The 19260-nt window shown below is 31.9% G+C and overlaps 1 protein-coding gene across 1 annotated transcript; it reads right to left on the reverse strand.

Moving 5' to 3' along the window:
- Positions 1–10719: 10719 nt before the first annotated feature.
- On the reverse strand, positions 10720–12358 carry LOC112017321 (hydroquinone glucosyltransferase). Its single transcript, XM_024049786.2, has one exon. It carries the CDS (start codon positions 12302–12304, stop codon positions 10895–10897), a length of 1410 nt encoding a protein of 469 aa, XP_023905554.1. The 5' UTR covers positions 12305–12358; the 3' UTR covers positions 10720–10894.
- Positions 12359–19260: the final 6902 nt, after the last annotated feature.

Raw genomic sequence — 19260 nt, forward strand, 5'->3', positions numbered from 1 at the left:
CTAGCTCCCTTAGCTCTCTGAAGTTTTGAATTTAAAGTGTCTAGAGGAAATCCTTACTACTTTTTAAGATCTGCTTAAAGTCGCATCATTTCCAAAGGTGTTTTGTAACTTTTGTTAGTTCTAACCAAAGTCATCTATAGCCAACGTTCATTTTGACGTTTTTGCAGTTATAATTCAAAATCATGAACACGATTTCAGCTGTGTTTCGTACACATAGTATGTAACTATTGCTATTATTTTTAATCTTGCCCCCTCTAAATTGAATTACTAACTCCACCACTACATGGGACACGTGTAAAATGAAGGTTATAGTCTTTAAGGATGGAATATTTGAACGACATGAGAAAAAGTTATATCTTTGTTATATTACATGTGACAATAAATGCCATTTGCCACTTAACATGCTAGTAAAGAATGATGTTTATACCACCGCACACTCTTGGTGCGATAGTCACTCCACAAGTATAAGCGCTTGTGGAGTGTGGGGGGGCAAAAGTCGGGGTTTAAGTCTCTAGTAGAGAGCTTCACACACATATACACTTAGATTAAGCTAGAATAAAATTCTATCTTGTATTAAAAAAAAAAATGATGCTTATCAAGTAGTTAAAATTACATTCTTAACCTGTGAAGAAATTATTGGCTAGAAATAAATTCCTCTTCTTTTTATGACTTGAGGAGAACTACACAAAAAATTTGGTTGTGTACTTAACATATACCAACTTTAAGAAGCATTTTGATACAAGATATCTTATCATGAATAATACATTACAATTTATATTAGTGGAATCTAGAATTAATAGATCAAATATTCTTAAAAATTAAATTCTAAAAGTTGGCGTGCTCTAAAGATGACATAATATGGAACCATTGGGTTGCTCAATTTCAATTTTTGAGCATAAATTAATATTTTTATCACACATGGCCTTCTATTATGTTACACTAGTAAGTTGCCAGTGTGATGTACAGATAATGTTGTGATATTTTATGTAAATTTGTTTTTGGAAAATATTGTACATATATTATAGCATATTTATTATAAAACTTTGTTAGTAATGAATTTATCATAAAAAGTAACAACTTTTGTTAGAATAGCAAGTGCATGTGCATCGGATTAATTGTAGTAGATTGTAGTGTTGATTGATTGTAGTAGCTAGCTGATTACAAATTGTATTGGTTACTAGTACAGCTGGCATTAGTAGTTATAACTGATTGTATTGGCTGGCATGAGTTAGTTACATCAGTTCCTAGCATTAGTTAGTCACGGGCATGAGTCAGTTACATGAGTTCAAAAGTTAGTTAGTGGGCGGGAAGAGTATAAGACCAAGATAGTGGACTGTACTGTGGATCNTTGTTATCATCATTAGTTTCTCCATCTTCAATATTTGAAGTTTAGTCCATCCATATTTTTTTCAATTTTTGAGCTTTCATCACTTTTTCCTTTTGTTACATCATTTGTGTTAATCACTAATAAATTAGCACCGAGAGATTCTTGATTGGATCTTACAAAGTTTGGACTTTGTCATTAGGATTTTTCGTAGGCATTTGCATTTATATTAAATTTCAATGATGTGACAATTTTTTGTAAATGTTTTTATTTTTTATTTTTGTTAATTTTGGAATAGTGCAGCAGAAAAAATTACAATAGCATATTGGATTGTCTATATTTTTTTTTTCTTTCATACCTTTTTGTCATTTGAAGATGCATAAAAAATCTTAGCAACTATTTAATTTTCAAAACCATCATTTAGATTGAATTCATTCAAATAAAGTAGGAAAATCCATTTTTTTCCTAATTTTTTTTTTCAAATCATGTGGGATTTCTTCTTCAATATCAATAGTTTTACAATAATTTAACTAAGTTGTACCTCAATTTTTTTTCCTTTTTTCTTAGCAAGATCTCTTGTAAATTTATTTAGGATTTTCTCAGCATCTCGATCAAATATCACAAAATTTTTTTTGTTAGTTGCATCAAAAATTTCAATTTGAATCCTATATTTGAAGTAGTTTGCAATTGTGTGTGTGTGTGTGTGTGTGGTAGTTATAGTGAGATAAATATATTATAATTTTTTGGAGAGTATGTAGTTAATATAAGTGCCTCTAACTTTGGGATAAAAAGATTTGTTATTGTTTCACATTTTGCATACCAAATTAATGTTGCTTGTGGTTTGACATTCCTTTCACAAAGTACGCACAAAATGTAATACCTACCCATTGTTATATCAATGTTACTTATTGTTGCAATACCCTAGCAGTTCACATCTTGCAATGAACTTTGAAATTAATATATATTATTTTTTTAATATAAATAATATGATGTATTATTATTTTATGTAAATGATGAGTATAATTTAAAATGATTAACAAACTTGTTTCGTAGGATCTCATTCAATGCATTTTATCTTTACTATTTTCTTTATATTATTTAAAGATAAATCCTCCTATGAAAATCATTTTGCATGTATTTTTGGTATTTCTTGTATACTATCATGTTTTTTACCATTCCTATCATTGAATTTTTTTAAAAGAAAATATTAAGTTAATGACATTTTGTGAGATAGTATATGCTATTTAATAGACTTTTTGTTATTATAAATTTTAGAAATATGCACTTGTCAATTATTTCAACAATCTTAGAGATCTCAAGATTTATATATATTTTTGTTGCACTGGTCGATGACAGAGAATTTGTCTGCATAAATTGCATAGAACATTATAAATAAACAAAAGCGTTTTGAATTGAAATTGGGGAAAAATGGAGACATGATTTCATGAGAATAAGATTTTCTAGAAGTATCATCTATACGTGGAGGCAGTGGCGAAGTCAGGAATTTAGGTCAGGGGGGGCAAGATTAAAAGTAAAAAACTAATCTAAAAAAATTAATCAATATTAATAACAAAATAAATAAACAACTATATATATGCTAATGTAATTGTCATATAGAATCTAACATAAACTCTAAACTTTAATTTATCTTTTCACACCTAGCTTAATTTACTCAATTGCCCTCGAGGATTTTTCATATTTTGTAACCTCTGCATGATTTGTTCACACTTAATAGTCTTGAATATATCTTTCCAATTTCGTTTTGCTTTTGGGATTTTTTTTAATCATTATTAGGTGGTCCCATTCCCACATGATTTCCTATTTCCTTATGGCAATAGGATGATGTTGTGTGATTCCTATTTCATTTTGCTGTAGAATCTTCTCTTCCTTTTTTTTTTTTTTTCAAATCATTATTAGGTGGGTCTCCCACATGATTTCCTATGGCAGCAAAATCTGCTTTTTGTGCACAACTACACCTAGTGTCTTCTTTTGTTAGGGAGGGTGTAATGATATATGTACTATATTAGCAGTGAAAAAATTTGGAAGTTCAAGGGGGCACTTGCCCACCCTTGCCCCCCCTCCCTCCGCCCTTGCGTGGGGGAGGAAGAAGGGAGTTTGTAAGAGGATAATAGTTTTTGCTTTGATTTACACGTGAGAAGGGTTAAACTTTGGTTATAACATGAAAGGTAATAATTGGGCTTGAGTTTTTCATAAAGTTTGGTCTACTTTTAAAAGGTGGTCCATTTTGTATTGAATAGCTTTTGGTTTAATTGGTGTAATTGTCAAGAACAGCTCATATTTGATATAATAGTGAAAAGAAATTACTATGATCTATTGGGTAACGATAAAAAAATACTTAATAAAAAGAGGTAAAAAATTATAAATTTATAATATAGTAAAAATAAGTCACTATGATCTATTGGGTAATAGTAAAAAAAAAACTTAATGAAAAGAGGTAAAAAATGTTAAATGCAATATTAGAGTGCCACGTGGCATGACCTCGTGCACTCTCACATGAGGTATTTACTTTTATATATACTAATTGAAGGCCCGTGCGTTGCATGGTTTTATGTTAAAACTTGTAGAATATATATAATTCTTGTAACCACTTAGGTAATTATTATAATGAAAGTAATAAATTGCATTGGTATAAAATGTTGTAGACATAACATTTCTCATATATTATATTTATATATATATAATAGACGAAGCTGAGAGAAAGTGAGTGTCTACAATTAAGGTCGCGTTGACAAATCAGACAAGTGACGTCACTTAAAAAAAAGCGATAGATTATAATTTTTCACTAAGTTAAACATTGTTTGGAGCCCTATGGGTATAAAAGGAAAAACGAACCGTTGAGACCCCAAAAAAAAAAAAAAAGAAGACTGCTACACGGAGAAAGGAGAAAGAGAGACCGACAGAAAAGAGAGACAGAGAACGAAGAATGAGAGAGGGATCGAGAGATTAAAAATTGCAGTTTACAATCAAGAATGAAAAGATGTCTCTCACTTCCTGTCAGATTTCTTCATCTAACTGTCCGCTAATTTCTTTCCCTGGAATAAGAAGAAGTAACGAAGATGAAGCATCAAGAACAAAGAGGAGTCAAGAATGAAATAGAGGGGCCGAGATAGAGAGAAGGGCGCCACCCAGGTCTTCTGCCATCACCGTAAGCCTCCACTCACTACCCGACTATCGAAATCGGAATCGCTACTGGTATAGTTCTGTTTTAAATTTAAAAATTTAGGGTTTTTGTTTTTTATTTGGAGAATCAATTGGGTGTTAATTATGATTTAGATTGGTTTTTTGGGTCAGATTTGGTTTTGATTTATAGATTGGTATTTTGGGTTAGAAATAGAGAGAGGCGATGAAACAGAGAAAGGCGATGTGTACACGGAGAAAGAAGCAGAGAAAGAGACAGGCGACGAAAGCAAAAAGTTTCATAAAACAATTTTGCCACCATCAAAGAGACAGGCCATGTACCCATAACCGGTAAAGTTAATGTTTTTGTATTTTTCCCTTTTCCTTTTCGTTTTCAAATCTAGGAATTGAATATAATTTGGGTTTGAATTTCTTGGTTGGATTGGTTTAGATTTAGATTTTGTAATAATTTTTAATTAGGAGTTTGGATTAGAATAGGTTTTGTTTTGCCTATTTGGGTTGCATTCGTTTTGGGTATCTGCCTACATGCATGGCATTTCATTTATGTTTTTTTAATTTAATTTATTTTTTATTTTTATAATTGATATACATTTCATTACCTCTTTGATATATTTTGGTTTCCTATGTTCTTTTTGTTTGTTTTTGTAAAGTTATTTGAGTGCTTTTTTTAATAATAAAAATTAAAAATAATAAGTTTTTCCTGCAGTTGTCAACAAAGGCTATGACATTCACTGATCACAGTGATTGAGGTATGAAATGCAATAGAATGAGTACCAAAATTAAAGGTAAGTTTTTACAAATTTTCCCCTTTATTTTCCCGGTTCTTAATTTATACTTCTGTTAACAAGTAGTTGATTTTGTATTTACGTTTAAAAACACCAAAACATTGTCACTTTTCGTTTGGTGCATTAAGGAAACGTTTCAATGATATTTTTCATATTTTAATGATGTTCAGTCTCTTCGATAGGCACCTCTTCTTTCTCCCACCATTTTTTTCCCTAATTTAAATTTTAAATGGTTAATTTGACATGCTTACTATTTTTTTAATCTCCGTTTTTTGTTATTAATTGTTGTGTTTGGTTTTGGGGACAACTTCAATGCATAAAAACCTAGAATCATCTGAAAACCAAAACTGCAAGTTGTTTTTTATTTTTGTTTTACTTTTTGCTTCCAATTTGTGTTCTGTGTTCTCTTTATTTCATATATTTCTTTCTTTTATTGGCTTTCACTTTTCAAGAAACTGAGGACTCTTCTCATGAAACCTTGCAGCAAGTTGTTATCCCAGGTCCAACACAGATTCTGATCTGTACCTCTCATTTCTTTCAAGACTTTGTTTGCTCAAGTAATCAATTTTATTGCTCTACTAACTCATTATTATTCTCAACTTTATTCCCATCATCTATTAGAGTTTCAATTTTCATTTGATTTGGAATTCGTTCTTCTCAGACTGAAGTTGCTGATTTATGCCCAATATGTTTAGAATGAGAATTTAAGCTAAAGTTAATTAATATGCACTTGAATATTGTCCAGGCAACTTTGGTTAGATATGGGCTCAAATTGCAAATTTGGAAGTACTAATACATATGTGTTTAGGAAGTTTTTTTTGTTACATTTGAATTTTACAATGATTCATTAAGTGTTGTTTCTTTTACATCATGTGCACAAACTGTTTGATAAAATTCTTAAGTGATGTTTGTTGGCCTTTTTTATTCTCTTCCCCAGTGATGCTATTAGCCCAAAGCACCGACTCCTTCAAGGTCACTCTTTTCCTCCCTTTCCGACAAAATTGCATAATATAATTGTGGATCATTTTAACTTTTATTTAGTTTTACTAATTCTTTTATTTTCAAATTACTTTTAGTTCAAGTATTGTTGATTTCAAAAGTCAATTTGGATTATAAGACTATAATCTGCACCTAAGATTTAGTTAAATTGTTTGTTCATTTTTCAGATTTCAATTTGCTTCCAATAAGGTTCCATTTCTTTATTTCAGCATGTTTACTTTTCTTTCCTTTTTTTTTTTTCCTTTTTTATTGTTGTGTTTGGCTGCAGAGAAAGTCTCCGATATTTTCAGAAGTATAATATGAGATTTTTTGATTGGCTGGTGGTTGACAACTTTCATTGTGATTTGATGGTTGGGTTGTGTACATGAAAGATTCTTAGAGAGCAACTTGGCTATTGTTGGTGGCAGTGTACAGTTAATGAGGAAGGATTGTCAAGGTAATAAAAAGTTTCCACCTGTCTTGAGTGTGAAAGGATTGTGGGCTGTTTTTTATTTTTTGGTTTTTATGGGTTTTCTTAATTCTTTCATGTTAAATTTATTGCATTGATTTTAGCAATGCTAATGAATTTTTTTGGGGGGAGGGTTTGTGTATAATATGATTGATAAAATTCCTCAATGAAGGAGTGGTACTGGTATACTATATAGATTAAAAAAGAGTTGTAACTGTAGTTTCCTTTATTTTAATTTTTGTTTGTTAGCCCACCAAGGAGATTAAATTTAATCTCAATCTATTGATATTGAACCATACTTTTATATTGTTATTTTATTTTGAAAGTTTAATACGTAGAACAACCTTCTTCTTCTTCTTCTTTTTTGTGTGTGCATGTTATCTCATTTATAAAATCTACTAAAAATTGAAACTATCTATGTTTGGTATGGTTTTTGGAGCCTAGATAAGCCTGCTGTGAGGTAATAACTTAACAGTGAGAAATGCTTCTGTCATTGATGATGGAATTTATATAGCAACTGATATCTATTGGTAAGCTATCTTGGTAAGTGAAAAAGATATTACAATACATAGTCTTCTATCATATAATTTACAAAACCTATGATTGCAGACTACAAGATGAGAAAGCATGGTTTGTTTGGTTAATTCTAGAAAATAACGTAGCAAAAGGCCATAATGTTTCTATGATTGAACACAATATGATATTTCGGTTTTGGTTTTTATTTTTATTTTTTAATATTGTAAGAGCCTATTGCATTATCGATAGAGAATTTGTTGTGTCAAGGATATTTAAAAAAGAATTTCGGACCCATTAGATTGAGAAGTTTTTTTTACTCATAAGCCGAACTTTTAGTTACTTCAAGTATTTTTCTGTAATGCTTGGTTTTTATTTATGCAGTAAGTTTTGGATTTCTATTGCTTTAGTTTCTATAGGTCACATTTGTATGTGCAATTTATCTTTTTAATAAAAGCTTATAGAAATTGCAATTGGTAAATCAATTTCGCAAACACATTTACATCTTTGATTAGTTTTGGTGATAATATGTTTTTTCTTTCAAAGATTGCCTTTTAAAATATTGTTTGCTAATTTGTGGGTTGAAAAAATAGAACTTGAATAGTTTTTTTTTTTTTTCCAGAGCTGGTCTAAAATTTCCCACAGCCAAGGTGGGATGCAAAATTGGGTGTGGATACATAGCTTGAGGTCATTCACAACAAAAGCTCCTACCTATGCCTTGGAATTTTTTTAAGAGCATGCTCTATAAGTACTTTTATTCTGTTTTGAGATGATTAAAGCTTTATCATAATTATCTCATTGGAATTTTGGCATTGTTAAAAAAAGGGGCAGCAAGGTATATAAATGTGCACGTGCATAAATATTTGTATGTATCAGTCCTGCCAATTTGTAGTAAAGAATTATTATCTTCAACTATAAGATTTAAAAAAAAAAAAAAAATTTCTTTAGCCAATCTGATTATTTTTGTTTTGATGTAATAATATTGTTCTTATTTTTCTTTTTGGAAGGCATAACAAATTGAAGATATACTATATGATAGTAGGTCTAAAACAAAACTATAAAATTAAACTAAAATCAAAGTAGAATTTGTATTCATATATATATATATTGTTTTGCTTTCAAAGTTGGCTAAATTAATATTATCTATCATGTGTTGGATGGAATTCATGATATATGTAATGGTTAGTGGAACTCATTTGCTGTTTCATATATCAATGTTTAGTATTTTTAAAATAGGCAAATACTTCCATTCTTCATATTTTTATAATAGGCCTTGATGCCTACAACCTCCCATTAAAGATTATGCCACTTAGCTTAGTGTTTTGAAGTGCATTGTTTTCCCATAACGTTGTGCTGTAACAAGAATAACTCAAGATGTTGGTTATTGTATCTTTTATATCACAAAGGTGTAACAATGTATATTTTCTTTATTTGTAAGCAGTCAATTTACGTATTTGCAAACAAATTTAGTAAGGACAAGTGAAATGATTTGTTGGTGGTAATGTAGTTGAGAAGATTTTGGATTCATAAGTCAATCTTTTTTTTAAAAAAATGTGAGATAATGTAATTTTTTTTATTCAAGGTTTTCTTATATATTGTTCAATATACATTTGGCAGTCAAACAGATTCATTTTGAATCGAATAAATTTTTTATTTCAGTTGTTTTAAATAACTGAAATTTAGTTTGCTTTTGGACGAATTCTGTCAGTTCATCAGCAATAAAATAGTGCAGAAAACTGGGGTACAATGCACTATTAACCACCACAGGAAGATATTTTAGTAGTTGGAGCTGGCGGAGTGGGTACCTTTATATGAAATTCAGTGTTTCTTCCAATGACTGCTATGCAAAAAAAAAAAAAACAAAAAAAATGAAAATCCTCTAGAAGTTGAACTGGTAGTTGTTTTGCATTGCTAGAATTTTGCTCATGAAGAACAGAAAAAGGCTTATATTTTAGAAGGTTATTCAGGTATTGTTGCTTTGGTATATGAATGAAAATAATTAATTATTTACTGAGTTTTGATTTTTTTTTTTTTATACGTATTCTAGAGTATTCAATAAAAACCCAATTTTTGGATATGTAAATTCAAGTGCTATTTGAGAAGAATAGAAAGTAGTTTGTACCAACTGAGAATTTTTTTTAATGTTGTTTGTGCAGAAATGGAAGTGTTTTTCTTTCAAAGTTCTATTTGATTTGTAATTAAAATAGAATTAATAGTCTATCTAAAGTGAAGGAAATGTCTATACTTGGTGAAAAGAAGAAATTTTACGTCTATTCTCTGATAGTCTGATGTAAAAGTTAAGATAGAAAATATCCCAACTACTTGATGTGTTTAAATTTTTTAAAGATGAGATTCTAGATGCAATTCCTCTAGCATGTATGTGTTTCAACTTTGGACATCGGTTTAGTATAATTTTCTAAAGAACCACTTGAATTACAACTTATCAAAAAATAAAACCATTTGAATTACAAGAACTATGTGCTTTTAATTATTAAAAAAAAAAAAAAAAATTGCTTGACACTATAATGCTTATGATCATTACACAATTGAAACTTCCATAGTGGAAATTTGGTGGCTAGGATTGTAAGATGCATTCTTAGAATTCAGACTATAAAAGATTGAGCAAATTGTAACTTGGTAGAGAAAAAATATGAACTTATTTTTCTTTTCCAATTTTGTTTTAGGTTCTTTGTTCTTTTATGGTTTTCAACTTTTCATAGATTTAATTTAGATGATGTTTATGTATTAAAAATTGCAATTGTTAACCATGTTTGATGCTTTATTTATTTATTTATATCTATTTAAGACTAGAACATCAATCTTTGGCATCTACATCCCAATTTGGATTTCCCTAGCAGGTGTAAGTCATTTTGTTGCTAAGTGCTAAGGCTATAAATGATCTTATAATACTTATAAGTACATCAAAGTTCTTTTTTATATCAGTTATGCTTTCTCTTATCAATCACTTACTTTCTACCAATAGAAATTAAAATATTTTTTCTTTGTATTTATACATTGAAATTTAACCTTATATTATTATTGAATATGTTCTCCTTACATGGAGCTCAAAAGGTTGTATTAGTTTCTATTATTTCAAAGGTTACATATGTGCTATAATTTTTGCAGGTGGCTGAAGATGACTCAATTCATCCAAGTGAAACAAAGCTGGCATTTATAGTACATCAGGCCTAGCTAGAATATGGCTTTGCTGACTAGATGTTTTTTTTTTTTTTGGTTAATAAGTGCTTATACTTTATTTTTTGCTATGGGGAATTTTGGACTTTTGACATTGTTATTGAACTTGACTCTACACCGCACAATTGTAATTTTTTTTTTTTTTTTTGTGGAATTGATTGGCATTATTAAAACAAAGCCTTTAATAAACATATTAATTGTTGTATTTTATTGTATTTTTATGTCAATTTGATGGTATTTTAAATGTGTAAAATGTTTCCTGCGCATTACGCGGATTTAATGCTAGTTTAAATTAAGAACCAAAGAGAAATTTAATACCACCTCTTAATAAACAAACGATATAATTATAAAGGCATGGTATAGTCAAATATGCAATACATGATAAAGTTACAAAATAAGAAATTAAGAATAGACAACTTAAAAGAAAAACAAATGATGAATAAAGTTGAAATGCAAGAAAAGTATCAAGTACTAAAAGCCAGGATGATTTTTCCATTGCGATGCTAATTCAGAGAGTGCCTTTGTAGAAGAACCATCTGCACTTAGTGCCTTCTCAGCAGCCATCTTTATATCTTTCATACGATTATAAACTTTCTTCCCTTCTTCTCCAATCATGAGACCCTTTACAACTTTTGCAATTTCCTCTTGATCAATAAGACCACTTTTGTTAGTTTTTGGTCTCAGTGCCACTTTTAGATCCTCAGCTAATAATGGTGCATTCATTTTTTGTTCTGCGTAAAGCGGCCAAGCAATTAATGGTATGCCCTGCATGATACTCTCTAGGGTCGAATTCCAACCACAATGAGTTAAGAACCCACCTGTGGAGCCATGGCTAAGCACTTGGGCTTGTGGTGCCCAAGAGGGCACCGCTAGACCCTGCCCTTCAGTCCTCTCTACGAACCCTTTTGGTAAGAAATCAAGAGGGTTGTTGTCGAGTATTTGATCACTAAGGTATGCAGCATCAGCTGATTCATTATTTGGGGTTCTTACAACCCATAAGAACTTTTGGCCACTCAATTCCAATCCCAAGGCTAGCTCATTTGTTTGATCATATGAGAGAGTCCCACCACTCCCAAAACAAACAAATAAGACAGAACCATGTGGTTGATTGTCCAACCATCTTAAACAGTCTGACACTGACTTGTCAACCTGCAGATTGCTTGAACCACTTTGGATTGGTCCAATTGGATAAAGTGGGAGATTTTTAGCTTCTTCATCTAACAAAGCTTTTATGGCACTTCCTTCCAATTCCATGAAGGTATTAACGATAATTCCTTCAGCCAATCGGAACCGTTTTGCGTTGCGAAGAAACATTTTGTACAACTCACTCGTTCGATCTTGAACCGGTTCTATAAGATCTCGACCATGAATAGGTATGCACCCCGGAAGCTTCAATGGTTCTGGTAGATCTCTATACTCGCATGAAACTGTCTCGTCCAGCTTTGGCAAATGAAAAATCAAAGACAACGCGAAAGCATTTGAGGGGAAGAAAATGTAGGGTGAGATGTTGAGTTCTTTAGCAATATCTAGTGCATCAATCCCAAAAGGATCGACTACAAAAGCTGAAAATCGAGTAGTCTTCAGCACCTCACGAAGAGGTGGAAGTGAACGAGTTAAGGTGAGAATAGTTTGGACTTCAAACTTTAGGCCTTTGATCTCCTCTTCCTCCAATATCACAGGAGGAAGAAAGACATGATCTATGGTGGTGGGAAGGGCTTGAAGAACTGCTTTCATGGCTTTGGATGGAGACCCGAGTACGGGAATGATACATGTGATGTGGAAGTCATGGTGAAGAACAAATTGTTTGGCAAACTCGACAAGAGGGATGAGATGTCCCATCCCTGGACTCGGTAGAAGAGCTATGTGTGGTTTTTGTTCCATTTGGACAATATACAGGTCAACAAATGATTTGAAGAAATGGTTTTTGAAAGAGATTAAAATGGTTTTTATGGTTGAGACTTGGAAGGTTAGATAGTTTATATAGTGTTAGAACTTAGGATTTGAATTTGATTATTTCGAGTGTCTGAAAACTGCATGTGGGACGGCACATATAGACAGAACCCCACATACACCCACCAAACCCAGCTGATTTAAATTAGGGAGGTTCTTTTTCTATCTAATTTAAAATAATAGACATTTATTTATTGTTTATTTAAACTCATTTGTTAATAGGGTTTTTTTTTTTTTTTTGATTCTCACAAAAAAAAAAAGAAAAAAAAAAAGAGAGAAAGAAGTGATGTTCGAAGGAGGGATAATTGGCATAGGCGTTGTTGTTTACCAAAAAAAAAAAAAAGATGCTTGGCAAAAGCGTACTTGCTTGCGTTAGTGTGACGTAACTACAAACGTTAATTCAAAAATAAATAAATAAATCAACAAGTATCTATTTAAATATTTTTTTACTATTATAAAAATTTTAAATTAAATAATGGCCTTGACATACTTGCATATACTAGTGACGTAACTACAAACGTAAAACCCCAAAAATTGTTTAAATAATGGCATATAAAACGTACGTCAGTGTGTTAGCCAGTGTGATGTAACTTCAAAAGTAAACCTAGGGAAAAAAAAAATTACCCTTAATTAACATTTCGGGGTCATCCATCTCAAGGGGTTTCATCTTGTAATTATTTGGCGCAATTGATTTTAGTGGCTACTCTCATCTGAAAAAAAAAAAAATAGGGCCTCTGAAAATTTTTGGATAATATTTAAAAATAAAAATATAAAACTTATATTTTTGAATATAAAACTAACCCATACTAAAGATATTGAGAGAAGAGAGGTTGTCATCATAGTTGTTGTTAGAAATATTGAATAAATAGTATTGTATTTCACAAGTAATAAAATATAGATGAGTGCCCTTATATAGGAGGCAAAGTGTGCAGTACAAGTATGTATGTTATACAAGTAAATAATGTGAGCCTAAAGCCTATAGCCTATACACATTAACAGCCCACCTTAAACTCAAGGTAGGTGTGAAACCAACTAGAGGTTGTCAACCAAAGCACAAAGGCGTTCCTTAGGATGTGACTTGGTGAAAATATCTGCAAGTTAATTTTTAGAGACTAAGAACAGCTCGAGAGTGCCATGGACAAGATGATAGTGGATAAAATGATAATCAATCTCAATGTGTTTAGTTCGTTCATGGAAGACATCATTGTGAGAAATATGAATGGCATTCTGGTTATCACAATAAAGAGGACTAACATAGGATGTAGGCACACATAAATCCTTAAGAAGCCATCGAAGCCAAAAAAGTTCAGATGTGGTATCAGCAAGGGCACAATATTCCACTTCAGTGCTAAAGCGGGCCACAATGGCTTGTTTCTTACTTTTCCAAGGGATCAAAGAAGAACCAAGAAGAAAAAAATAACTAGTGTAGACCTTTGATTAGTAGGATCTTCTGCCTAATCAACATCATAGAATGCATAGAGAATAAGAGGAGAATGGGAAGGGTAGAAAAGGTCACGAAAGAGAGTGCTTTTAGGTATCGAAGAATGCACAAGACAGCAACATAGTGAGTTGATCGTGGAACAAACAGAAACTAGCTCACCTGGTGAACAACATAAGAAATGTCTAGACAAGTGATAGTGAGATAAGTTGGGCTACCAACCAATTATCTGTAAAGAGAGGGATTAGATAGTAGTTTCCCAGCTGAAGGAGTCAAATGTGGATTAAGTTTAATTGGAGTGTCAATAGTCTTACTATCAATGAATCCAACTCCAGACAAAAGTTCGGTAGCATACTTGGCTTGAGTAATATAAAGTCCATCAATGAAATGAGTGATTTCAAGACCCAAGAAATAGCTTAGATATCCAAGATCTTTCATCTTAAAGCTAAGAGAGCACGAACAGATGAAATTCGAGCAATCGAAGTAAAGGTTTCTTCATTATCAATTTGATACTCTTATGTAAAACATTTTGCAACAAGATGAGCATTATGGCGCTCAATGGACCCATCAGAGCAAGTCTTGATCCTGTAGGTCCACTTACAACCAACCACAGACTTCCTAGGGGGGAGAGCCACCAAATCCCAAGTATGGTTGTTGACACCCCATTTTGCAACCCGCATTTAACCTCACATGGAAGGTAAAAGGGTAATTTCACTTTAGAAATATGCATCTTGATTCTGGTCATTAGATCCTTAATCTTATTTCACTAAAATGATCTTAATGTTGTAACCACCAAATCGACTGGTCATAAGCTCTAATCAGACTATTAGATTGAAAGTTATCATCAAATCAAGTTTTAATGGTCGAGATACTGGTGTGCTATCGCAAGCAACCAAAAATAAAACCTATACTTTTAAAAATATATGTAGTAGTGCGAGTAAGGATCGTTTTCAAAGAGAGTATCTAGCCTAATTTTATGCTACGTGAACAAAGAGGGGGCTGGGTTTGAGTATAATGAAAACAATTTTAAGAAAAACAACTAAGGAACAATTCAAATTAAAGTATCGAAATCATTCAAAAGAACAAACCTTGGTCCAAGTCAACATCCACCATCGGAATTTTACAACTGATCATTGATGTAAGTATATATCAATTTATACTTTGAATATTCACCGTTGGAACTATTTTCCTATCTCTTCTTAGTTGCAGTTAATTAGAAAACAAGCGATCTAATAAAACCTCACTACAAAAGAATCCAAGACAAGCGCTAAAGGTTTAATCTAGTAGCAACCTTAAAAACTAAAGAGATCGATGAAGTTAAACAACACAAACACAAGCGGTTGCATTTAATTTAGTCGAGTGTTCTTCCTAAGATCTAATAATTTCTTATGCAACAAATTATTAAATCTTGGTTGCTTCACAAATTAAAGAGACCAAACAATTACAGATTTGATATCTAACCTAGCAGTAGATTGCAACGAATAATAAACTAGTAGGCCTCCTAGTAATTAAATGAGATAATAAAAAAAATAGGCATAGAAGAATATCCGATATTCAAAGCATAAATTGAAGAATAAAAACAAATTAGATCTCATAATTTTATTGATTCCAAGGCTTAAGTTTCCTTCGACCAAGTATAAAAGTTTTAGCCACATAGAGCCATGACAAAAAACTCAAAGGAGAAAATTAGAGAAGAGGGAAGAAAAAGGTGTGTGTGTGTGTGTCTAATCTGATTTCACCTCCCCATTTTACACGTTAATTCCCCCTTTCCCAAGCCTACAAAATCTCCTAAAAATATTCTAAATAATAATATCTGAATCTGACTAATTAAAGAAAAAAATTAAAAATAAAACAAAGTCCTAATATAACTAGGAAAGTGGTGTTTTTCACTAGAAATTTCGTGCATCAGATCTGGAAGCTTCTAAAAATAAACCTCATCAGGTCTGCGTATTAGAATTTCAGGCAAAGGAACATTCCAGAACATCAGCAGTGCAAATGCAGCAACTTCAAGCCCGATTTCAACCTTGATACAGCCCGTATCTCTCAAAACTCATGAATGTTGTAGAGATTTGTCTTGGCATTCCGTATCATCTTGAATCATCTCAATCGGAGCTTGGATGAGAGAGTTATGCCCTGTTAGGACATATGTGTTTTCACTTGTTAAGAACATACGTCACTTATTTATGTAAATAGGTTAATCTTTTGACAAAACGCACTCTACTTGTAATTGGATAGTTCTAGGTGTTTTTAATACTTTAAGAAACAAGGTTTCAAGATCAAATATTGAAGTCATCAAGTCTGTCCAAGAAAAACAAGCTGAAGTGCAATTTCATTAAATCTCGACACCTGCTCTATAGCTCCTCGACACCTACTATCTGTCGTGGTTTATAAAATCAAATTTTCTGATCTAATTTCTTAGGATCCGTGAATATACTTATGAGCCTTCTTTTTTCCAAACTCTAAACATATAAAATGATTGTTTTAAGAGCCGTCAAAATATACACAAGTTGCACAAGTATTGAGTAAACTCTGTTCAAGCAATTTGTGATCAAAGACGAAATTCTTGACCTAGTTCATCTTCTCTAAAGAAGTTGCTGTGTATTTGCACCAAAGGGTTTTGTGACCAAGCATCTTCCTGATCTTCATCGTGTAGGATGAACTGAAAAACTTTGCAGCCAACCTCTCATTCTAAAGTTGGTGTTTGAAGTTACGTACTAGGATCCGCGCATTGGTTAGTCACGTACTTGGGAGCCGTGCATCAAAAGGAAAAACTGTCACTACAGATCAAGTCCAATTAGGTATTGGGGTAAGGGTTCAACTGTAGATTGGTAAGGTACTTGGGATTCCTTTACTTGTAACCGTTTGATTTGATAATAGTAGAGTTTCGGGAGTGGTGACCTGAAAATCACCTAGTGGGGTTTTTGCCGCAAGGGTTTTCTCCATTCGTAAACAAATCACTGTGTTATTTATTTTTCACTGCATATTTAGTTTATTGGTAATTTTTTTGTGCTTACACGCGTTTGCATGATAAATTGATTAATTAATAACATGGCTAATTAATTAATTGGTTTAATCATAAGGGGTCATTCAGTTTATGGCCTATCATGCCCAGATTACGAAGCGATGTCAAAGTTGTCCAGAATCACCTAATTAGCTACGTTTTACATTTAATGCCTCCATTTGCATCCTAAATCAAAATATAAGAATAATGAGTACATTTAGGCACCAAATAAGTATAAAAGACTAAACATTAACGAAAAAAAATATGACATTTTGCATTCTCATCAGATACACTATCACAAATTGAGTCTGCCTATATGTAATTATGAACAATTGATTCTAATTAGTTATAATTATAATCAATTTTAGATTAATGACATGTCATAATTTGATTGACTAGGACAACATTTTATGGTTAGGTTGTACACACTTAATTAATTAGATAGTTAAACATTAATTATTCAATAAGTAATTTGTGCAATTATCTTTTAATTAGGGTAAATTTGGAACTAATTAAGTCTTAAATGAGAATAATTGGAGCCTATTAATGTTAATTGGAAACTAATTCGGAACCTATTAATGTTAATTGTGTTGAAATTATTTTCTACCAAATGACATCTGCTCACCATTTCATTAATATCTCTCAGAGTATTTTGAATCTATGAATGAGGTTAATTTTTCCAGAAACTAGACATATGATGCTTCAAATTGAGCACAAGAACAAGACAATTCCGATCAGAATTGAGAAAGATATGATTTTTTTTTTTTTAATTTGGCTCTACAAGCTGTTGCAGTAGCTATGGGAAACTGAATTTTGCTTGCTCCTCACTCCTACCAATCTCTGAATTTAATGCACCCGATTTTTCCAAAAGCTAAAATAAGGTCTAGGTTCATGATTCTTTGTCAACCCTTATTAAATGACCTTCCATTAATATTTTCTCCACCACTACTATATAAATTCCCTCTCTCCTCCATTCCAAAGCACACAAACCCCCCCCCCCTTTCTTCTTCTCTTTTGAGTTCTAGTGAAGTAGAGTGGTCTTGTCATATCTTGGTTTTTTTGAGACTCAAGATATTGAGTGAGACTTACTCTCCCTCTCCTAGCTCTTCTTTTCCTCTTCCTTTAGGACCTCCACAAATAGTCTCTTCCTCCACTGTATATATCTTGCATAAATATATAATCTCTTTCCCTAACTTATTTTTTATATTGCCATGATGATAATTTAAGATTAAAGCATGATAGTAATTATTTGAATTCCCTTGAATATGTTTAAATGTTCTTAACTGTTCCTATGTGTTCTTCACATGTTCTTGGTTGTTCATCACATGTTTATGCATAACACTAATTTTGATCTTAAATCCACATCAAAAACTTGAAAAAGATGTTTGTTTAATAATTTTTTCAAATCCTTCAATCTAGAATATCACGATCCACACACATTCACTAGAATTTATTTTTCAATCCAAAGGAAATGCTTAATAAATTGAATTAGAGTTTATCACGTGCAGACACATTAAATTTAATATGCAAATTGATTGATAACATATTGGGTGATGTGATATATATGTTGGCCACCATAGTCTAGAAGACTGGTTTCACCAAGCAAGTTAGGTGCCTAATACCTTCCCACCTTGTAACATAGCCTTTGAGCTTAGATTAAAGGATTAGTAGATCAAATGCTTATCCATGTAATTTTCGATTTTTAGATTGTAACTAGGAAATAAAGCCATGTACTTTATCTTAAATTGTATTTAGGACCAAAACCATGTAATTTCCTATGATCAACATAAATTCAATTTCAAATTAATAAAATAAGGAATTTATCAATTTTGGTTTTCTTATTTATTCCAATAATTAAATAAGTGGTGATTCCATTGTAAAACCCTTAATCTAAAGGGGGAAATATAATCAGTCAAACCTCCATTTTGATAGGCAATAACATGACTCCACCTATTCACGTGGGTTTGGCCCAACATCCAAAAACAAGTCGGGGGGCACGGTTTCTCATAATGGTTTTTAGATAATGCATCAAGTTCTTCTTTCATTGCAATATGCCATAAATGTCAGTAGAGGCCTCACAATATGTGTGAGGCTCGTGTATAGTAAGGGCAGTGTAACAATGATAATTAAGTAAATGTGCAGGAATGGATCTTACCTGAGTTAAGTGACGAGGTGGAATTTCTTGTGCAAGATCTTCAAGTGAAGCAAGAGTAGGGGACCCAGGCTCAAATTTGGGTAGCTCATATTTGACCTGTTCATCTTCCACATGTTCATTTGAGGGTGATCTAGAAGAAGCACAAAAAATATCTGGTGGTTGGGTAGAAAAGTTTAAAGGAGGATTGGGAGCAATTATAGAAAGAATATGTGACTCGTCTAGAAATATTTCTAAGATAGAGGAGGTAGATAGGGAGTAACGGAAGTGAGAGAGCTCAACAAAGAAGCAATGTT

Source organism: Quercus suber, unplaced genomic scaffold, assembly GCF_002906115.3.
Source record: "Quercus suber isolate HL8 unplaced genomic scaffold, Cork oak 2.0 scaffold_1060, whole genome shotgun sequence".
Lineage (NCBI taxonomy): Eukaryota > Viridiplantae > Streptophyta > Magnoliopsida > Fagales > Fagaceae > Quercus > Quercus suber.

Coding starts and splice junctions, on each gene's coding strand:
- LOC112017321 (XM_024049786.2), bottom strand. CDS start 12,304: ATGGAACAAAAACCACACATAGCTCTTCTACCGAGTCCAGGGATGGGA.